General features: G+C 36.7%; 2 protein-coding genes across 2 annotated transcripts; both read right to left on the bottom strand.

Annotated features, from left to right (window-relative positions):
* Positions 1-14,352: 14,352 nt before the first annotated feature.
* LOC149013078 (phospholipase A1-Ibeta2, chloroplastic-like) lies at positions 14,353-16,185 on the bottom strand. Its single transcript, XM_089159362.1, has one exon. The coding sequence runs from the start codon at positions 16,019-16,021 to the stop codon at positions 14,414-14,416; it is 1,608 nt and encodes a 535-aa protein (XP_089015488.1). The 5' UTR covers positions 16,022-16,185; the 3' UTR covers positions 14,353-14,413.
* Positions 16,186-22,962: 6,777 nt separating this feature from the next.
* Positions 22,963-24,216, bottom strand: LOC149013077 (phospholipase A(1) DAD1, chloroplastic-like). Its single transcript, XM_089157537.1, has one exon. It carries the CDS (start codon positions 24,214-24,216, stop codon positions 22,963-22,965), a length of 1,254 nt encoding a protein of 417 aa, XP_089013663.1.
* Between the last annotated feature and the right edge of the window lie 214 nt (positions 24,217-24,430).

The following is a 24,430-nucleotide window of genomic DNA, read 5'->3' as shown; positions in this document are numbered from 1 at the left end:
CAGACACGAATCCGCGTGTACACGCTCTCTCATCTATCTGAATTCTCAAGCACTAAACTCGTGTGAAATGAGAAGTATATTTCATCAAATCTTTTTATTTATTTATTTATTTGTAAGATCGAGTAGGGAAATTAAAGATGTTAAAAGCTCTTGATGATAATGACTTCATTACTCGCTTCTGTGGCTACTACTGGAGAGTCTGATCACATCCAAAACAACTTTAATTTGTGCTCTACCATGAAAGGAGAGAAGCTCCACCACGAACTCTTTTTTCTTCTTTTGAAAAGAGCGAGAAGAACAAAGGCTGATAAAGACACACCATGGAATAGAAACTAATTAAAACATCATACATGCCACGTATATAGCTTTTCAAGCTAGAGTGTCAGCTTACTATTGCAAATAAAATAAAATTAGGATTTGTATTGTCTAATATCTAACACAATCTCTCTCACCACTCAAATGAAGATAGAATTATTACAATTTCTTTGTCAATTGACCTGTAAATAGATTGGATTCGGATTGGATACGTAAATATCTGAATCCGAATAGTAAAATCGTATCCGTATCCGATTCCGATGCAAATTTAGAAAAAACATCCGAATTTGAATTTGAAACTTTACTAGATATCCGATAATAATTCATTTTGATAAACTATTCATTTATTGATTGGAGATTGTCATTTATTTATTTATTTTCGATTATCGATTACCATTTTTGAATCTAGTTATCAACCATTTTTAAGAGAAAATAATGTTTAATACTTTATTCTAATTGAATAATTTTTGATTTCTGATTATCCGGTTCCCGAATTCAATTATCATCCATTTTCAAAGGAAAAAAAAATGTTGAATACTTTATTATATTTAGATAAATTTATTATCCGATATGATAAGCAAATTATCTAAATCCGAATCTTGTTGCTTATCGAACAGATACAAATATTTTTCATTAAGAAAAATTTCGGATATGAACACCCTCAAAAGAATACGAATGCAAATTTGGTGGGAGACTTCGGTTATCCATTTACAAGTCTACTTGTCAATCAATCTCCAGTAAAAAACATTGGATGCAAGATGCCCTCTCGCATTGTCATGAATTCACTTTAAAGACACCTTGCTGCCACCCATGCATTGTAGGATCTGATGATAAAGCCCCATCACAAACAAGAAGCAGTAAATAGATTATTCTTTAATTTTATGCATCAAAACGCATTGCAGATATGTAAAATGAGATTGACAAACAATGAATCGTCAGAACATATCTGGTGTTTTTATTTTTATTTTTTATATTAAATACTAAGCCAAATTAAACTGCTCATGCATAAATCATAATATTAGACAATGACGAGAAAATTTCAGAGGAAAAGTTAAAAATATTTTTATAATGCACGTTTATTCATTGAATTTGGAAGTGTTTAAACTTGCAGAAATATCAAGTTCACGGAACATTTGGATTGGCCATAATTAATTGTATCATTACTACTATTGGTGCACGTGAAAAAAGTAATTACGTAGAGTAATTTTCATGGATCATAATAAAATGATTTGTTTTTGTCAAATTCCATTCCTCTCTTGTCAATCAAATATAACTGTTTGAATATGGATATGGTCTAGTCTAATATTCTAGGTGTTTTGAATGGAGTATATATAAGAGTAAATTCCATATGGGTATGCTACAATTTACTTTTCCCTCCACTCTCAATTTTGTTTCATCTTTTAAAAAAAATAAAATAAAAAATAATTGTCATGTTGTGACTTGAATTCTTGTATCCAATTTATGAAGATGGACTTTGTGAAATTTCTTAAGATCCTAACTCGATAATCTATTATTTTAGGTCCATAAACCCAGAGTTTTAGTAGAAGACAACTTTGGACTATTCAAGTTGAGTCTGAAGGTTCAAAAATTGAACCTATGGAGTTGGATGAACGAGAAAAAGATTGGGCCACTCTAATGGAATGCAAGAGGAGAGAGAAAGTTGGTCTAAAAGGCATAAAGAGGAAATTTTGACGCACACGAAATTCAATGCTAGTGGACTCAAATGCCAAGGTAAATTATGCTATTGATTGGGCAATGATTAGGAGTTTCTATCTTCCAAAGCCCGTCAAAATTGGCCATCGCATAAAGGAGATAGAGGGCCGGTTGATTGGATCCAGTTGCACGGTTAGATTGATCGCCTCTACCCAAAATCAGGGTATTTTTGGGATTTCGTAGTTCAAACCCTATTTGATGGTTATCTCACCTCATAAACGCATTGTTTATGCTAAAGGGAGGCTGAGAATGTGGGACAGAAGGAGATCATAGAGTTTTGAAAAATCTTTGCTCATTTCGCTGTGCTGGAATCACAAGGAGAATCACATGTTGAGGTAAGAAAACTCTAAAAACCCTCTTTGCAACTTTTCTCTTGGAGTATTTATGATGAGGTATTTCAATAATAGTGGTAGTTGTGAGAATTGGGTAGTATTGAATGCTTGTTGAAGTTCTCCTTATGTCTCTTAGTCCTTATTGAGTGATTGTTGGTCCCATTTCATTCGTTTGAAACCGATTGAACATCTCTAAGGTGCTCACAAGACAACTTTCTAGGAGACAAATTGGGGCTTTTCGATTTTGGACTAATTGGGGGTGATTGGAATGTGATTTTGGAACAATACTAGCGTCCCATTGAAGTCCCCAAAACCCCTAAGTGAGTGGATTTTGAGGGGAATTCGAAATTGAACGCTCTTTGTCACAACCCTAAGGGGGGGGGTCAACTAGGGATAGACTGGCCCTAGCAAGCTTATGCTGCCACTCCCTAATTTGGGCATGTGTTCTGCCTCGTTTGGTTCCCGGTCGATTCCCAAATGATACCTAACTTGATCTACATGTTTCCTAGGGTTATTTTGAGTCAATTGCATTGTGGATTTCTTGGACTTTGGAGTTTGTTATTGTGATTTATAGGTTTGGGAGACATTATCCTACATTATGCATTTAATTTGATTTTACTTCTTATTATTATCAATGTCATTTATTATTTTATGAATTGCGTGAGACTTTGCACGGATGAAAGGTAACTTGATCTTTATATTCATATTGTAATTCATTGAAATCTATGATCATGTTACTATTTAAATTCTTTCAAATGATGTTGTGAATGTGATGTATGGAAGCTTGGTGGTAGATTGCCACCTATATGTACATATACCAACTCGGGGTTGTGGGTTTACCCATTACCCTAGGTGCTTATTGCATTTCTCTAGAATCATTAGGGACATGGTCATTTGATGTTATATGTGGTTAGAATCCTATCGAGTGTTATTATCCATTCGACATAGGTATTGAAGTCGAGTGACTCAAGATTGGTAGTGGCTGGGTCTTGTAGTCATCTAGCACAATGTGTGATTTTCGTGGGGAGGCTCAGGCCCATTGTCATCATACAAATGGGAAGGTTACATATGTATAGTGTTGGATTCATGTTACTTTCAACACGATATGTGATTTCGGTGGGGGGAAGTCGTGAGGGTGTCCACCTATGCATATGTGGACAACCATAGGGTTACAGGATGTTAGTCCTAGCATGATATGTGATTTTCGTGGATAACAAAGTCCCTAGGTGGGTAAGGATACACGGACCAGAATAGCACTAGGCATAAGGGAAGATATCTGAACCACATGTAGTATGAGACATAATTGGCTTTGCATTGAGCTAGATTGTTGTTGACACGCAACAGTTCTCAAACCCCATGGTGATGGTGAAAGAGTGGTGACTTAATCCCTAACCAATGTTTGATGTGACTTGAACCCAAAGAAATACATTTGGTTAACTTGTGAATGTATCTAGACTTCCTATTGAGGTGTTGGTTAGACTTGACTTAGCACTAATGAAAGAGGCCATAGAAATACCTTATATGTCTTATCTGTTAAGACATAGAAGAACCAAGTGGTGAACCATAGTGTTAAAACTCCCAAGAATCACCAAAATTGGATTTAAGTTGTCTAACATCTAATGCTACCTCTCCCACCATTCCCCAAAGATTACTGTCTTGAAAAGTACTAGATCAGACACCATAGCCACAACATCCCCGTCATAGGACCTGATGATAAAGCCCCACCACAAACTAGAAGCAGTAAATAGGTTATTCAATAAAAACTTGTCTATAACTTTATGTATGATGAAAGCACATTGTAGATGAAAATGAAAACCCTATTGTTCACTTTGTACAAGATAGTGTGAACGAATTGTTAGAACATGCCTAGTTCCCCACCCTTCTAAAATTCTAAACCAAAACTTATAAGAATATGATGGGAAAACTAAGGCCCTCCTAGATACAGAATCAGATACCGGTCCTTTTTTTTGGGGGGGGGGTTTATCTTTGCACATCACAAAAATCATGCGCAAAGTTTTTTGGGATCCACAAACATCCCACCAAACATACTTATAAATTATACTCCATAGATGAAATCTATAGATTTGAAATCTCTATTTTTATCTCCCTGCCCCTGTCCCCCCCTAGAAAATTTTGAAAATATTTTATACTACACAATATTTTATACCACACATTGGTTCAAGAAGATAAATTGGAGTTCTAAGTGTTTAAGCATTTAAGCTTGTAGGGATATGAAGTCTACAAAACATTTGGATTGACCATAATTAAATGTATTATTCTTAATAATAGTGCACGTAAATAGAAAATTAATAGGATGTCGAAATTTTTACAACTTGTATGTGGTCCATTACATACGATAATTTTTAATTCACCTAAATTAGTATAATAAATGATTTCTTCTTGCTTATAATTCCATTCATCTCTTATCAATCAAACATAACCCTTTGAATATAAATATGGTCTAGTCATATTCTTGATGCCATAATTGTAGTATAAGAATAAATTCCATATGGGTATGCTAGATTATTTCTAGTCCCTCTCACTTTGAATTCCATTTCATCTTTAAAAAAAAATCTCTATCAAATTTTGGTCACTCATGAACTGCATCTAGACTTCCTATTGAGGTGTTTTTATGACTTGACTTAGCATTGATTCATACCAACAGCCCATAGAATTACAAATGCACAAACAGGATATTTATAAATGTTTTCTATTTAATACGTTTTTTTTTTTGTAAAATTTTCTATTTAATACGTTGCGAAGCTATTTGCGTAAGTGTCAATTCATTATGTATATAAGGTTGATTGATTTGGTTTGTTACGAGAAAATTATTATTAGCTGATGTGATCAAATCGTAGTTAGTGAACACGGAATATGGAATTATTTGGATGGAAAATTGTTCAAAATAATTCATATTGAAATTAGGGTTGGGGAATTAATCTGTTATCAAAAGAATTTGATATTCCGTATGAGTTATAAATAATTTTATATAGGTTGTTAACAGTCTTCTTCTCTCTGTGTGTGAAACAAACAAAATGGAAAAGAAAGACAGACTCGGTGAGTCCTTTACGTATAGGGTTGACATGGGACTTGGTTGTTTATTTATTAGGGTTGCAGGTATAGTTGACATAAAGAAGGCTTATAAGTTCTGAAATCAAGAATTAATTTATGCAAACTGTTTTCCCAGGTCGTCTTTATACATTAAAACCAGAAACATCAAAACATAAAAAAATAACTAGAAAAAAACAAAAACCTTAAAACTTCATGCAGAACCAAATGCGTACAGTAAAGACTCATAAAAACATAAAAGAAAAAAAATAGATGGAAACAAAAACCTTAAACTTCATGCAGAACCAGAAGCGTACGCTAAGTCGTCCACTGGTCGTGTTAGACTTGAACGGTTCAGAGTTCACATGCACCGGCGGCCGATGATATTACAAACCCAACCAACTGGTTATATTGTCAAGTGCAGTGATTAAGAAAAAAAAATCCATGATAAAGAGTAGGGTTTGATTAGTAATTAAGTTATAGTAGGAGAGGCACTAGTAATTATTCATAAATAATAATTTCAATTAAAAGCTAAAGTTGAATAAATAATTTAAAAAAATATAAGAATAAGTTAGTAATTAACCAATATTAATGCAGAGGGACATTAGTTATTCTCTAATATTTTCTTTGACGATTTCATGCTTCTTTTTGTTTGCTTGGATTGAAAGACGGGGGGGAAATCTTGATCAAAATCATCAAGCTTTTATCAGCCCAGCTTAGTTAGATTCTTGTAGTTTTTCTTGATTAAGTGGATTTCTTTTCACCAAATTAGTCGTAAGAATAAGATATATGGATAAAGAAAGACTTCATTAAAGAATTTTCCTTCTTGGGGGTTAAGAATTTGGAATAATTCTAAAGCTGACCTTGAATTTCTCATGGCAAAAGATAGTCAGAGATAATGAATGAAGAAGATTGACAACAGTACTGGATGATCAAACCAGTTCAAGGTTGTAATATTTTCTTTATTAATTGCATTTACTTTCAAATACATCGACAATAGAATCGATCATGATGGACTTGGCAAACAACTGATTGGGATGGCAAGTGTTGGCTTCAGATCAAGATCAAGATCAAGATCAAGATCAAGCTCAAGTCCTGGGCTTGCTTTTATACAATTTCTTTACATTTGAGAGCTAGCTGTTCATTCACCAACCTTGCTAGCTAGGCTTCTCTTTGCGCGCGTGTTTGCTCTGAATGGGCAGTTGGTGGCCATGCAGGAACGGCCGGGGAACCCATATATCATCCACCAAGTCAAGGTAAGGTAGGCTTTCAGGTCATGGCAACATGCCACATCAACATCACCTTAGAGTTGTCCCTCAGCTTTTCCTCTCCCGGCCTGGGGCCTTAATTACTAGGACATCCCTCATGTCTTGGCCCAATCAAGACACGTGGTGATCGATTAGTATGTCTCTCCATTTTAGGGTGCCAGTACAATTTTTATAAATCAATTGTTTTAATATAATATTAGTATATGACCCTAGTCGGATTTATGTCTTTACATCCAATGGCTTGGAGCTTCTTGTCTTCCCAAATGTTGGATGAACACCATTTGGATTATTAGTTCAAGTCCGATGATCGTGAATTTAAAAATTAATAAAATTAACTTGACAATATAGATTCAAACAATCTACATATAAGATTCATCTAGCAGCCAAAAGAACAGTAAAAGTACAAAAACCATATTAACTTTCATCATCATCCATTACAAATAAATATTTCATGGACGTAGAGGATTTGAATCTAACTAAATTAACTCTCATCATCACCCATTACAAATAAATATTTCATGGATAAGATTGATAATTCCTAACTCTAATATTGAAATAAAAAAAAGGTTGAATTATAGAATAGAATAACACTAACATAACCCCACAAATACAACATGGGAGTCGAAATGCAAAAAAAGGCTAACATCTGTAATGTTTTAAAATAATAAAATACGAGTTTTGTGGGTGGTGGTCTACCAATTAGCAAACACTGCTAGCTCCATTAATTTTACAAAGCTATAAAAAAGCTAAAAGCTTCAAGCAGTAGTAGTTGTAGTTCTCTTTTAAATATATATATATATTAGTGGGATGGTGAGAGTGGGACAGGAATCCGCGTGTACACGCTCGCTCGATGTTCTGAATTCTAATAAATCACCAAACTCATATGCATGGTTTTATATAAATGTTGGAAATTGAAATTCACGTGTCAAATGCCAAGTTTTCTTTTATCGATGATGACTTCATTACTCGCTTGTGTTCTAAAGTGCACAGGGGGCACTACTCGCTTCTGTGGCTATTTGAAAATTTGTGTGCTCAGTGCTGGTGCTCTACTCTACCATGAAAATTATAATTCAACACACAAAGTCATACCCAAAAGAGAAAAGCTCCACCAAAAGCTCCCTTTTTTTTTTTTCTTTTCTTTATTTATTGAAAAGCGTGAAGAGAACGCAAGACAAGACATTGGACTGATAAAGAAAGACACACACACACCAAGGAACAGAAACTAATTAAAACATCACGCTCGCTCGTCATGGATCGATATATCTAACACAACCTCTCTGTCACCACTATGACTATGCCGGGCTAATTCAATGAATTCTTACCAATCCAATTATCAGCCATTTTTTAAGAAAAAAAAAACAATGTTTAATACTTTACTCTCGCTGAATAATTTTCGATTTCTAATTATCCAGTTACTAATTACTAATTTTCAAATTCGATTATCATCCATTTTCAGATTAAAAAATGTTAGACACTTTACTGTATCTGGATATTATCCGAATCTGAATCCGGTTGCTAATTGAACGGCTACAAATATTTTCCGGTAAGAAAAATTTCAAATATGAACACTTTCAAAAAAATACGAATGCAAATTTGGAAGCGGACTTCAGCTATCCATTTACAGGTCTACTTGTCATACACAATCTGAAACAAAAAAAAGTATTGAATATTTTATAAAACAGTGTGCAAGATGCCCCCTCGCATTGTCATGAATTCACTTGGGACCTTTAATTTTATGCATCAAAACGCATTGGTAAGCCAAAACTGCTCATGCATAATATTAGACAAATGATGTGAAAAATTGAGGGGAAAAGTTAAAAGTTTGTTCTATAATGTCACGTTTATTCATTGAATTTGGTAGTGTTTAAAGTTGCAGGAATATAAAGTTCACGGAACTTTGGATTCTATCATTCCCAACATTGGTGCACGTGAAAAAGTAATTAATAGGTAGCATGCATGTTTTGATTTTCTGAAACTTCAATTCAATCCATGAAAACTAGTATAATAAAATGGTTTCTTCTTAATTGTCAGTTCCATTCACCTCTTGTCAACTAAATATAACTACTGTACTGTTTGAATATGGATACGGTCTAGTCTAACATTCTTGGTCTAAAACACGGTCTGGTCTAACATTCTTTGTGTACGTTTTAAACGTAGTATAAGAATAAATTCCATATGGGTATGCTACAATTTATTTATCTCTCCAGTCTAAATTTAATTCCATCTTAAAAAGAAAATAAAGAAAATTTCTTTACTGTTCTGTTGTGACATGAATTCTGCTTGTATCCGATTTGAAGATAAACTTTGTGAAATCCCTTCAAATCCTAATTCGATAACTCATTGTTTCAGGTCTGCAAACTCAGAGTTCTAGTAAAAGACAATTTTAGACAATTCGAGTTGAGCCTGGAAGTTCGAAAATGAACTTATAGAATTGGAATTCAAGAAGAAATTAAGAGAAAGTCATTCAAAAAGGCATAACGATGATTGCACGAAAATCAATACTAGATGACTCAAATGCCAATGTAAATTATACCATTGATTGGGCCAATGCTTAGGGGTTTCTATCCTCTAAAACCCGTCAAAATCGGCTTTCGCATTAAGGAGATAGAGGGCCGACCGATTGGAACTGATTGCAATGTTAGATCGACTGCCCCTACACAGAATTGTGGTATCTTCAAGATTTTGTATTTAAAACCGTATTTTTAGAGCTTGGAGATCTTTACTCGTTTGGCGGTGCCAAAGGGCAAATCACATGGAGAATCACGTGTTGAGGTAAGAAAACTCTAACAACCCGTGTTGAGGTAAGAAAACTCTAACAACCCTCTTTGCAACCTTTCTCTTGGAGTATTTATGATGATGCATTGCAATAATAGTGGTAGTTGTGAGAGTTGAGTAGTATTGAATGCTTGTTGAAGTTATCATTATGTCTCTTAGCCCTTATCAAGTGATTGTTGGTCCCATTTCATTCCTTTGAAGCCGATTGAGCATCTCTAAGGTGCTTGCGGGCAACTCTCAGAGAGCCAAATTGGAGCTTTTCGATTAGGGAGTAATTAGAGTGATTGGAAGGTGTTTTTGAAACAATACTAGTGTCCCATTGAAGTCCCAAAAAACCGCAAGTCAGTGGGTTTTGAGAGGAATTCGAAATCAAACACTCTTAGTCATAGCCCTAGGGGGGCGATTGATCGGCCTTGACAAGCTTATGTTGCCACCCCCTGATTTGGGCATGTGTTTTTTCTCGTTTGGTGCCCAATCGATTCCAAAATGATACATAACGTAATCTACATGTTTCTTAAGGTTATTTTGGGTCAATTAACACTCTCAATTGGTGGATTTCTGGGACTTTGGAGTTTGTTATTGTGATTTACAGGTGAGTGAGACATTATCTTACACTATGTATTTAATTTGATTCTACTTCTTATTATTATCAATGTCATTTTTTCTTTTATGAATTGCATGAGACTTTGCATGGATGAAAGGTATCTCAATGTTTATGTTCATATTGGTATTTATTGATATCTATGATCATTTTACTATTTAAATTCTTTCAAATGATGTTGTGAATGTAATGTATGGGAGTTTGGTGGTAGATTGCCACCTACATATGTACATATACCAACCTAGGGTTTTGGATTCACCCAATACCCCAGGTGCTTAAAAGAATATGATGTGAAAAAGTTCCAAGAAAATATTAAAAATATTTTGTACCACACATTGGTTCAAGAAGATAATTGGAGTTCTAAGTGTTTAAGTATTTAAGCTTGTAGGGATACGGAGTCTACAGAACATTTGGATTGACAATAATTAATTGTATTATTCTTAATAATAGTGCACGTGAAGAGATAATTAATAGGATGTCAAAATTTTTGCAACTTGTATATATGTGGTCCATTACATATGATAATTTTTAATTAACCTAAGTTAATATAAATAAAGTGGTTTCTTCTTGCTTATAATTCCATTCATCTCTTCTCAACCAAACACAACCCTTTGAATATGAATATGGTCTAGTCATATTCTTGATGTTATACTTGTAGGATACGAATAAATTCCATATGGGTATGCTGGATTATTTCTAGTCCCTCACTTTGAATTCCATTAAATCTTAAAAAAAATCTCTATCAAATTTTGGTCACTCATGAACTCTATATAACTTCCCTATTGAGGTGTTCAGACTTCACATACGCCGCTGGCTGATGATATTACAAACCCAATAACCAATTGGTTATATTGTCAGTGGGATTAATGTAGAGATTAAAAAAAATAATCCATGATAAAGAACAAGATTTGATTAGTAATTAAGCTATAATAGAAGGGGCATTAATAATTATTGGTATATAGCTAGTAATAACAAGGACATGAAAGTTGAAAAAATAGTTCTAAAAAATATAAAGAATAAGATAGCAATTAAGTAATTATAGTATAGAAGGACATTAGTAATTGTCTCTATTATTTTCTTTGACGATTTCATGTTTCTTTGGACCTCAGTTTGTTGTTTGCTTGGATTTGAAAGACGGGGAAATTTTTGATCCTCACGTTGATCAAAATCATCAAGCTTTTATCGCCCCAGCTTATTAGTTAGATTAATATTGCAGTTTTTCCACATTAAATTCTGGAATTTTCCCTCTTGGGTGGTAAGAATTTGGAATAACTCTAGGGTGGGGGTGGGTCAGAACAGCTGATCTTGAATATTTGAATTTCTCATGGCATATATAAGATATTCAGATAATGAATGAAGAAGATTGACAATTCAATATTGGATATATAGTCGCAAGTGTAGGCTTCTGATCAAGATTCAAGCTCAAGACTTGGCATGCATGTTTGAACTGGGGGTACTAGATCTTGTGTACAAACTCTGAAACCTGCAAATATTGCACCTTGGCCATCTGGTTTGAGCGAGAATTTTCCTCTCCCAAAACTTTATGTATGAAAACACATTGTGGATGAAAATGGAAAACCCTATCGTTCATTATGTACAAGAGAGTGTGAATGAATTGTTAAAACACGTCTAGTTTGGTTTCAGTTTCCAAGAAAATATTAAAATTATTTTGTACCACACGTTGGTCCAAGAAGATAAATTGGAGTTCTAAGTGTTTAAGAAGTCTACAGAACGTTTTGATTGACCGTAATTAATTGTATTATTCTTAATAATAGTGCACGTAAAGAGATAATTAATAGAATATCTTTTCACAACTTGTATGTAGTCCAATACATATTATAATTTTTAATTCACCTGAATTAGTATAATAAAGTGTCATACCTCTTGTTAGGTAATATCATTCATCTCTTGTATTATGTTGTTGCTTAATTCTAGTCTATGCTGATTAGAATTGATTGAAAATGCTCTTGTCGTAGGATAAACAAATATTTTAATTTGTGTTTTTATCCTATTTAGAACAAAGATTGTAAGGAGTATTGCTTTTGCCCTATTGAAACATAGATTGTAAGGGTTTGATATCTACTCACCATATTGAAAGAGAATCACTAGTGGAATATTCTATTGAGATCAAGAAAGAAGCGGACATAGACTTGTAAAATTGAATTACTATAAAATCATTGTCTTATAATTGATTGCATTATCTTAATCTTATTTAAATTTATAATTTATCTTGTATTTGCAATTAAACAAAAAAATTAGACAAATCTGCCACTAGTTGCAACCTATTCACCCTCTCTAAGTTGCTTTAACAACATTCATAGCAACAGCCCATAAAATTACGAATGCACAAACATTGAAGGATATTTATAAATATATTTTCTATTTAATACGTTGCGAAGCTGTTTGCCTAAAAGTCAATTCAATTATGTATAGGTTCACCCAAAAAAAAATTCATTTTGTATAAGGTTGAATGATTGATTTTTTATAAGAAAATATTATTAGTTGATGTGATCCAATCATAGCTAGTGAACACAGAAATCTGGAATTATTTGGATGGAAAATTGTTCAAAATAATTCATATTGAAAATAGGGTTGGGGAATTAATCTGTTATCAAAAAAAGATTTTGATATTCCATATGAGTTATAAATAATTTCATATAGGTTGACTGTTTCGTCTGGCTGTGTGTGAAACAAACCAAAATGGGAAAGTGAGTCCTGATGTACAGGGTTGACTTAGGACTTGGTTATTTATTTATTAGGGTTAAAGGCGTCGTTGACATAAGGACTAAGGAGGGCTATAAAGCTCTAAAGTCAATAATTAATTTATATAAACTGTTTTCCCAAGTCCTCTTTATACACTTAAACCAGATACATAAAAACATAAAAAATAAATAGATAGAAACAATAAACTTAAACTTCATGTAGAACCAGAGGCGTACTCTTTATTTTGGGGCTTTTGAAAAATTCAAAAATGCTACATTATCAAGTAAACTAAATAGTTTAACAGCAAGGACATGAGTAATTTTAATTAAAACCTAAAATTAGATAAATAATTTAAAATAATATAAGAAATAAGATAGTAATTAAGCAAGAACACAAAACGACCTTAGTGATTATCTCTATTATTTTCTTTGACGATTTCATGATTCGTTGGTCCCCAGTTTGTTTGCTTGAATTGAAAGACGGGAAAATCTTTTCATGTCATGAAGCCTTTTTCAGCCCAGCTTAGTTAGATTCTTACAGTTTTTCTTGATTAAGTTGATTTCTATTCACCAAATTAGTCGTAATTAAGAATAAGATATATGAATACATTCTAAAATTTTCTAACTTGAAAATCTGGAATTTTCATTCTTGGGTGGTAAGAATTTGGAATAATTATAAAGCTGACCTTGAATTTCTCATGGAATAAGATAGTCAGAGATAATGAATGAACAAGATTGACAACCCTAGATGATCAAACCAAGGGTAGTAATATTTCATATGGACCCTCTGAGGTTTGGTCTATGTCATTTTTAGTCCAAAAAAATTAAAACTTTGCATATGCCTCCTCTATGCTATAGAAAAAATCAAATTTAAAGACAAATTATCATTTCTATGACCAATTTGTCCTTATTCTTTTTTTTGGGGGGGAATTTCATTTGGACCTCCTAGGGTTTGATTTATATCATTATTAGTCTAAACATGTTGAGACTTTGCATTTTCCTCCCTGTACTATAGAAAATGTCAATTTAAGGATAAATTTTCACTTTTATGACCAATTTGCTTTTATTCTTTTATTTTTAATTTAAATTTTTACATATACATCCTGTTTGCCATGAAACTCGTGACTCCCTTTTTAATCCAAAAAATTATAGAAAAGTCTTAAAATTCAAATAAATTTTAAAATATGACTAAAATTTTTTATATGTTAAACTCACTCAAGTACCCCTTAGCTTAAACCCTATTTTTGGACTAAAATGAGAGTCACGAATTTCATGGCAGGTATGATGTATATGTAAAAAATTTAAATTAAAAAAAAATAATAAGGTCAAATTAGTCATAAAAGTGATAATTTGTCCTTAAATTGACATTTTCTATAGTACAAGAGAGGAAATACAAAGTCTCAGTTTTTTTTGACTAAAAATGACATAAACCAAACCTTAAGGGGTCTTAATGAAATTTGTAAAAAAAAAAAAAAAAAAAAAAAGACAAATTGGCAAGACGATAATGCCAAGTTTTTATAAAACAGCAAATCTCAATTTTTTTAGACTAAAAATAACATAGACCAAACCTCCAAGGGTCCATATGAAAATTACCTTATTTTCTTTATTGCATTTACTTTCAAATACATCCACCAAGTTAGGGATGTAATAATATTAGAATCATGATGGACTTGGCAAACAACTTGGGATGGCAAGTTTTGGCTTGTGATCAAGATTCAAGCTCAAGTCCTTCGCTTTGCTTTTATACAATTTCTTTACATTTGAGCCCTGTTCATTCACCAACCTTGCTAGGCTTCTCTTTGCGTTTGCTCTGAACGGGCAGTTGGTAGCCAGGAACCCATCCACCAAGTGCAGGTAGGCTTCCAGGTCATGACAACATGCCACATCAGCATCTGGCTTCAGATATGGTGACATCTTGCTGTTCACCCGTAGCTCCGTTCCGACGTGTGAGTAGGCCCACGGCATGTTATCCAATACGTTCAACACCCCTGCCACCTTGGAGTTGTCCCTCAGCTTCTGGTCTAGCTCTTCGCTCACAAACATCCCTGGGACCCTCGTGATCACATCTTGCGAGTTTACAATCCGTAACACCTTGACCCCATTGTTGTTGATCCGGTCCACAAATGCCCGGTTCCCAACCCGTGGACCCCCAAAGGTGAAGACTGCAATCGGCGGCATTTCCGGCTCACAAGTGCTCAATTCGTCGGCTACCAGCAAGCCTAGTGCTGCACCGAGGCTGTGACCCGTGATGGTGATGCTTAAAGTCTCGCCTTTGTATACCTCCATCAACCTTCGCACCTCTTCCACGACCGACTCGGCAAGACTTGGCATGTTTGAACCGGGGGTCTGGTACAAACTCTGAAAGCCACATTGCACCTTGGCCGGCTGGTTTGAGCCGGAATTTTCCTCTCCTGGGAGCTTTACCAGGACATCCCTCACGTTCTCGGCCCATTCAAGACACGTGGCAGTCCCACGAAGGGCGATCATTATGTCCCTCCTTCCCATACGTGATATCTCCCTCTGGTCATCACAAACTGCAACATAGCCGACCCAGCTAGACCGCTGAGTCATCCACCCGAGATCTGGTGCCAAGTCATCAACCCAAGAAGGTAATCCCACTGATGACGTGGCGTACAAGCCTTTGGTTACCTCGTAGGACCTATCAGATAGTGCCACCTTGCGAGGCAAGGAAGCTTCCTCTTCCGTGGTGGCAGGGTTGGAGTGGAAGGTTTGATACGCAGCCTGGATGAATTCGCCAAATCTGACCACTTCTCGCCGGAGATTCTCATCCAACGGATTCAGGAGTCCGACCCAGTCGTTGCAACCGTGATATTCCCTCCACAGGCTTCCTAGACTATTCCGCGGCGAATATTCCACCGACGACATCGAGAGGAGCCGCTGAAGGCGGTTGAGATATCGCGGCGACATCTCCTCCGCCGCCTTCTTCTCCGGCCAAATCGCCGACAAATTTAAACCTTCGAATATGTTTTGAAACCTGCTATTCGCCGACGACCCATTAACGGCAGAATCAGTACTTTGAAACGGCTTTTTTGTATCATGTTGGAGCGGTGTTGGAGCTTGCTTCTGGAGTAGCTTCTCGAGATTGGCGAGGTGGTTGCGAGTCGACGACTCGGTATTTAGAGTTTCAGAACTCGAAGCAGAGGCCCTTGCGCGAGGGTTTAAACGAGATCCACAACGAGAGAAGCTTTTGGAACGTGATGCCTGGAAAGCGAGTCCGTTGAGGATGGGAATCGTTGAGGCGATCATAGATTTTGTGTATGTCGGTGGGATAGAGAACAAGCTTGTTGCAGATAGAGCCAAAGAGAGATGATCCAAACTCCTATTTATAGACAGAATTAAGGCTTGGGTTACCCTAATTTTTCAAAGAGAATTGATTGAAAAGAACCCTTCCAAGGCGCGTAAGCGTTTGGTGGGGGATTTAAATGTTTAACAACGTCAACTGCTGTTTATCTTCTTGGTCTTTCTTTTAGTCTTCTTATATATATTTCTTGACAAACACTTGTATTGTTTTGGTCAACAGTGTAATAAACTAAACTACCTATATGTCGTGTATTGATTGTTCCAAAGCCAGTAATAATAGAGCATTTTTCAGCTTCATCAGAGAAGAAAAAAGATAATATAATTTACAGACAGGAACCAAAGCTAATAGATCAAGAAACTACATGATCAGATAAATTTTCACTCGGTATGAAGTTTATAATAATGAATTGGAGGAAATGGACATCCTCAAGAAGCTTGCATTTGGATTCATATTCACTCACACCATTGTGGGGTTTGTGGAGAGTCATATTGTATAAAACTTTATTTATTTAAGGTGTGTTGTTGCATTTAAAAATGACTCTTCAGGTCAATTGAGGGTGAGTCTCGAAAACCAAACTTGTATCTAACTATATATCTATCAAGACAAACCGTATGAACTGGCCAACCGTGTTGATTGAATAACTGCCTCCCTCCGATTTCAAGTCAAAATATTAAAACATTATCTTCCCCCAGACAGATCACAGATGGGATGCTAAGGGATCCTAAACTATGGAGTTGCATACATTGAAGTGGCCTGGGTAGACTAACATGTCAATCAAAGGGTCGATTGCTGCAGGTGCTCCAGCATCCAAGCAATTTTCAACTAGCTCCTTTTTATAGTTTCATTGTTTGACTTTAAATTTGGGGGACAAACTATATATAGCTTGTACTTTTAGTACTAGTGGAAGGGTGAGGTTGGTGTGACATAGACAAACACGCACTATCTAACTTGCAAGAAACTTGTAATTAAATCACAAGTGAAATGAGAAGCATCTGAGAATTTATATAAAACTTCTTTTGAGAGCATGAATCCACTAGCTATTGCAGGCTATGGTGGCGTCCATTAACGTGTTCGCGCACTACCCACATGGTTCTGCTCGCTTCGATCAGTGGCTTTATTGCTTAGTAGAGGACCAGATAATCACTTCCAAGATTTGGGTTTCATATTAAAAGAGAAGGAAAAAGAAAAAAGCTTGGAGGGGAATGGGCAAGTGAAATCAGACGAGACCAATGAAGAGGCAAGGAACAGATTGTTTTTCTAGTGTATGGGATAGGTTAACAAGCTTAATTCAATTTATTTTGTCAATTTCAAAGCTTTTGGTACACTGGTCAAACACCTAACATAGATTCATTTGATCAACATCGTTACATGATACATTGTGGTTTTATCAATCTGTTACACCATTGGCAGGGACAGAAATATTTTTATTTTTATTTTTATTTTAATTTTTATTTTATTTTTTTATAAAGAATATTTCTGTACGGAGGAAGCAATATTATAAGACTATTTATGTTGACATCCATCATAAACCCTGTGTTGATGGAAACCTTAGGTACTAGGTAAGCGGATGCTCACGTTTGATTGAATAGTTGCATGGTATGTCTCATGCAAGATGGAAGTCCCAATCATGGATCATGAGAAACAGAAGAAGTGTTCAAAAACTTCCATCTTTCTCCCCAAGTTTGGAAAATAGGTCTAAGAAAAATATATTTTATATATATGTTTGACATTTTCAGGATTCTTTGGTCCTTAATTTGTTAGCTTCGATTGAAAACTTAAAACCAAAAAATCTTCATCTTTGTCTTGATCAAATCTAATTATTACTACTTGTAACATTTCTTTTCTTTTCTTGCCTTCCTCAACTAAACAAGTTCAAATCCACCCTTTCCTTAATTTTTCGACTCACCTAGTTCGGATTCTCGAACAAAAGAATTTATCTTACCTGATCACAAACAAGATGACATATGTAACCATCCATTCTCAGTTGGGAATTTGAAATATTTTTTTTAATTAGATCTTATAATCCTTCTTGATAGGAATGTTGAATCATTCTCTGGGTCAAAGCTTAGAATTTCTGGGAGCATAAGATGGGGACTGAAGAAAATTGACAAGACTAAGCCCATGGACTATGGTCTCTGGCGCAGCCTACATAAGAGGACATTTGGGCCCAAATTTGAGACAGACTGAGCATCCAAGCTCCTCTTTCATGTTCCTGTTGTGACCAGATCTCTAACAAAATACAGCTTTAAAAAAAAAATCTATTAAGCCCACATTATGGTTATAGCTGAAGTGAAATAGAGAAAAATTAAATATCTAAATTCATTCTAAAGAGCAAGACAAGGATGAAAGCCCATAGTAGAAATTGGCCATTGGCCACTCAATCTTTCTTTCTAAAGTGAGAGCCTTATGAGCTAAGGAGTGGGCATACCCATTATACTCTTAGAAATACATTCAAAAGAACATGAAGAGAAGTCGCCTGAGAGTTGGAAGATATCTTCAACCACCGGGGCTACAAAGAGAGGGTAATCCAGTTTGTGAGAGTTGTGAAGAAATCGAATGAGTTCTTCATAGTCTCATTGGAGATGCACCTGAGACACACAACAATGAAGGGCAAACATCATAGCCGCTTTTATAGCTAGAGCCTCTCCAACAAGGATCTATTCGAACACCATATATGGTTCTGATATTGCATTCGTTACAACTCCATTTTCATTGAAGAAGACATACCCTCACTCACCCTTCAAAATTCCCAAGAACTTTAGAAGCATCACATTGAATTAGAACACAATTGTTGCCCCTAACTTGTTCTTCAATACGTTCTTGCATGTTACCAATACCATTTCTTCTAGTTGATGGCTCCATACCAGTAGCTTCTAAATATTCTACCACAACATTGTGTGCCTTGTTGATCACTTCTTTAGGGAAACAAGTCTTCTTATTATAACATTCTTCATTCTTTACTATCCACAAATACCAGCAGATGAAGCTACATTAATGGATAAAAGCCACTCTTCCCTCATGTTTGCTAATGAACTTTATAACATTCTATTTATCCAACCATCTACTAATTTGAGGGTTATCATTTGTTGGAGTGCAATTTAAGAAAGTATTGCCGAACCACACCACTTTAGCAAAAGGGCACTCCAATAGCACATGGTCTATAGACTCCACTATACTGCCATACCTTCTACATGAGTGGTCTAACTGCAATTGGTTAGCTCTCATTGCTTCACCAATAACTAAACCTTGTGCACACGCCGCCCAAATGAAACTTTTCACCTTTGGCATGGTATTACTCTTTCATATGAGATTTCATGCTCTAGTAGACACTTGCTCCCACTTGTGCTCCCTAGACAATGAAGGTTGAAGATTCATTATCTAGTCCCTTTTGTTATTCAAGAGATGATAGACTGACTTGGAAGAGGAAATCTCATTTTTGGAGGCCCCCCAAACTAAACTATCCTGTGATGGGAATAAATTAAATGTGATGCTCTGGATTCTCCTCTTGTCTTCCTCCATGAAATAATGATTTAGCAAATCAATTATCCACTCCCTTGTAGTAGGATTTATCAACTCCGCCACCTTCAAGATAGGGCCAATTGATTGATTTTGGTGTTAAGACCTTGAAATTTTCAACCGTATCCATCCAATTGTCATCCCAAATCATAACATCTTTTCCCCTTCCAATCTTCCATAGAAAACCATCATACAATACCTCTCTCCCAACTAGTGCACTCCTCCATGCCCAAGATGGCTTGTTATCTTTTCTTGCCTTAGGAAAATCAGTAGAGTGAAAATAAATAGCCTTAATGAAAGAAGCCCAAAGTGAGTTAGGATCCTCAAAAAGTCTCCATGCCACCTTCGCCAAGAGAGCCCAATTTTGTAGAATGGGATCTCTACAACCCTCCCCTTTCCTTAGATCTGCATAATCTAGTCCAGGAAATCCAGTGGACCTTATGCTCCTCCTTCTTTTATCCCCAGAAGAAGTTATTAAGATCTTTCCTTATAGTGTCATAAATGGAATTGGGAAGTAAAGAGTGAGATGCAACATAATTTGGTATAGCCGTCCCTAATGATTTGATGAGCACTTCCCACCCTGCATGTGATGATAATTGATTCTTCCAGTCATTCACCTTTCTACTTGTTTTTTCAGCTATTTCTTTGAAGACCACAGACTTCACCACTCCAATTTCAGTTGGCAAGCCTAAGTATTTTGAGGGCCCTGCTCCATATGGAATCTTTAACAATTTTTAGAACCATCTCTTGAATCTAGGTAGAGTGTAGGGACTGAAAGTGAGTTGTGATTTCTTTAGGTTTGTCTCTTGTCCACTGGCTTGACAATAGACATCTAAGCACACCTTCAAATGGCTACCTTTGCCAACTTCATCTCTAAAAAGAGGAGACAGTCATCTGCAAACAACAGGTGGATCATTCTTGGAGCTCTGTTCCTTATTGAGATCCCTTTCACCATATCATTCAATTCAGCCCTCCTTATGACATCAGAGAGTACCTGTGTACATAGAATAAAAATATATGGAGAAAGGGGATCAATCTCCTTGCTTGATCCCTCTTGTGGGGGAGAATGAGCCTTTTACAACACCATATTAGTATGATAAAATCTCTAAAATAAACCATGGAGGAAGCATAGACAGCCAAAAATATGATGAAACTCAGAATAATGCATGTATAGATAGAGAAACAACTGAGTACATTACCTCTAAGAGTGTAAATTCAAGCAGTACTCTCTGAACTGTGAGACTGAATTGCTGTTGATCTTCCGGAGTGGGAGTTAATCAATAAAACCTGACATACTGGGCTATGGCCCTCTAAGTGTAAATTCTTACAACATTTAAAGCCCATGATAGCATTCTTCTCTCATGTATGGACAATCTTCCAAGAAGCCAAGGGTTTTATTTAACTCAAGCAAGTCAGCAAAATAGATAACTTCGAGCAGTAACTTTCTGGGTTTGGTTTAAACAGGAAAAAGAGAAGTATGTGAAGTGAAGGCAAACCCATTTAGATAGAGACACAACTGAGTACATTAAGATTGTAAATTCAGGCAGTGCTCTCTGAACTGTAAGACTGGATTGCTGTTGATCCTCTGGAATGGGAGTTAATCAATAAAACCTAAAATACTGGGCTATGGCCCTCTGGAGTGCAAATTCCTACTACATTTAAATAAAGCCCATGATAGCATTCTTCTCTCATGTATGGACATTTCCAGGAAGCCAGGGCTTTTGTAAAGCTCAGTCAAGTCAGCAGAATTGATAACTTCGACCAATAACTTTCTGGATTCGCTTTAAACAAAGAAGAAAAAAAAAGGAAGTTTGTGAAATGAAGGCAACCCCATTTAGAAAGAAACATACCTGTAAGTATCAACGAGTGCTAGGTGGATAAGAATTGAAGTTCTTCAAGATCTTCATAATCCCCTTTAATCATGAAGAGATTTCTTCGATCTGAGTTGTTATTATTATCTTGGAAGTCATTCATGGATTGACTGCACTTCCATTCATTAGCCCTTCAAACATTCACCACTATCCCAATTAAACTAGGAAACCAATCTGAACATCATTGGGTTTCAACATATTCCTCTGTTCAGATTCACTGCTACCAATACATGGACCTTTCAGATTAAAAATGAAAGAAGTTGGGAAAAGGGGTATGCATCTACTAGAAGATTAATGGAATTTCAAAAGATAAAAAGCAATAAATTAGGTCTAGACTGATAAGGAAGAATAGAAATAAAGGTCAGCGATAACTCTTTTTCTAGTAACAGAAAAAGGAATTGAAGTAGTTGAGTTCAGCCGAGAAAACTTACTGTAACATCACGTTCCCCTCCACCCAACCGTTACTTATCCTGTTGCTGAAGTGGCCTGAAGATTTCTTCCTTGCCTAGCTTGGTGGTTCAACATATGTGTGATGTGTATCTGTCTTACAAACAACTACCGAAATTTTCTTGTGGAATAAGACCAACCCCACTAGGCACTAGCTAACTTTGGCAGCCATTTGTTTCATGAAACAAGAAAACAGAGACAACCTTGGGATGATCTGATCAGCATCTCTAATCTCATTTGATTTGAAGTGTAGAGATTAGGTTAATCTTGACGACCTAGCAACATGAAATGAGGAAATTGTGTTTACCATTTTGGATTACCAGACTAACATTAATTCATCCAGATTAGCTTAATTTAGACAATCCTGGGTCAAGTCCTTAGCTGATCCTTTCCTTTGTCTGTAGTAAGGATTTGTATCACTTAATCAAAACAAAGACTTTGACTTTTTAGGTTCATTTAAACAAACGGAAAAGTCTAAAATGGATGAACTGGTCCAAGTCAGGTCTATTTCAGTCTCATTCCAATCATAAGATCTTCATCTGTCCTATCGTAACAAATAAAAATCAGAAAAAGATTTTATGCGTGATGAAGAGTGAAGAGTGAAGACAATGGATTGAATGAAAAAGACCAAAAGCCCTTTATTAGATAAGACTGTTGTCCAATGTTTTATGAACGAAACTGTACATATATGACATATATGTATATGTCAACATAAATTGAAGTCTTTTCAAGGGTAGAATGGTCACTACAATTACCTACTTCTAGGTGAAATCATGAATTCTATATATAAACTTTTCAGTTCTCAGTTCCTTCAAAATATACAGAACCGACCGAAAAGATGCTTCTCAAAGGAGAACTCAACCACACAGACCTGCCTGTGAATTGCGATTCCCCTCTCCCAAAAGTGGCCGGTGGTGGAGTGGCACTTTGCCAAAATAAGAAGACAATTCAAGGTCAGTCACGTCATTTTCTTTTGTTCGGGGCCATGTTCGAGTTGCTAGTCAACGCCGCTGGCGTATGTTATGCTGCTGTAGGGGAAAACTGGCATCGCTTTACCCAACGGCCTTTGTTAACGGTGGCTGTCGTCGTGTTTTCCGAAACGGACACTTGGAGCTGACGAAGCCATTCACCAAGTGAAGATACGTATCCAGATGGTGACATGTGGCAACATTGGAGGTGGGTCCACATAGATCTGGTGAATCTCTGCTGCTGACTCGGAGCTCTGTACCCACGTCAGCATAATCCCATTGTGCCTGGAGCCACCTGGCAAATCCTATCTTTTGAATGGCATCGCTGCTTGCCATCTCATCCATGACAAATCCCGGGACCTTTGTGATGGGGTCTTCGGAGTTCACTATACGTAGTATCTTGCTTCCTGATTTTTCCACGTCGCATCTGAAGCTGCTGTTACCGACACGTGGAGCGCCGAAGGAAATGACCGTCACCGGCGGCGCATTACGGAAGGTGGTGGTTATATCGTAAGCTGTGAGGGTGGCGAGCGCCGCACCGAGGCTGTGTCCGGTGATTGTCAAGCTGAGAGGCTCATCACCGTAGGATTGAATTAAACGACCAATCTCTTCCCTCACCTCGTCCTGTAAGCTCCGGTACTCTGCGGTTCCAGACATATAGAGGCTCAAGAATCCTCTCCCCACCATGGGCATGGGCATGGGGTTGGGCCTGGGCTTATCATTACACTTGTTGAGGTCGAGGCCCAGTATACTATTTGAATCAGGGATATGTGTCAGCGTAGCACGTAGATTCTCAAGCCATTCGAGACACGTGGCGGTTCCCCTGTAAGCGATTACCACGTCACGCCGGCCGAGCCGGGCTATCTCGTCTTCGTCCTGGCAGACCGCCATGTAGCCGATCCAGCTGGTCCGGTTGGACATCCAATTGGGAGCTTTGCGGAACCAACGTGGTGGCCGGATCCCTGACGTGGCATGGAGGTTCTTGGTGAGCCGGTAACCTGTACCTGGAAGGCCACAGTCATTGAAGAGTGAGCGTTTGGGAAAGAGGCACGTGGCGTAAGAAGGAGAAGAAGGGTCGAAATCGAAGGCTTTATAAGTGACATCGACGAACTTGCCATAACGGATGATCTCGCGGCGCAGGTTATTATCGAGTGGGTCAAGCAAGCCTTCCCAGTTTTGAAACCCTTGGTAGTCCTTCCACCTCTTGCCAAGCCTGGGCGGTTTGGGCATTTGGTTGACGGGTTCAGCAGCACTGCACCGCACAGAGGGAAACACGCATTTGGGTGTTGGAAGTCTTGGGAGCGTACAGGGACGGGCCGTGCAGATTGAGAGCTTCATCAGTACTACTACACAGTACACACTAACCCCTCCCTCTCTCTCTCTCTGTGTTGAGGCAGCAGCAGCAACTGAACTCAAAAAATGTTCCTCTCTGTGTGTGTGTCTCTCTCTCTCTCTCTCTCTCTTGACTGAGATTTGTTTTTGTGTATGTTAGTGGCTTTTGCTATTTATAGATGAGGACTGGAGAGAGAGGAAGAGATATGGGGTTGGTTAT

The sequence above is a fragment of the Hakea prostrata genome, chromosome 6 (genome assembly GCF_041222555.1).
Source record: "Hakea prostrata isolate BN-2017 chromosome 6, UWA_Hpros_2, whole genome shotgun sequence".
Classification (NCBI taxonomy): Eukaryota; Viridiplantae; Streptophyta; class Magnoliopsida; order Proteales; family Proteaceae; genus Hakea; species Hakea prostrata.
Note: the sequence above shows the minus strand (reverse complement) of the source record. Positions and strands in the feature narration are given on the sequence as shown.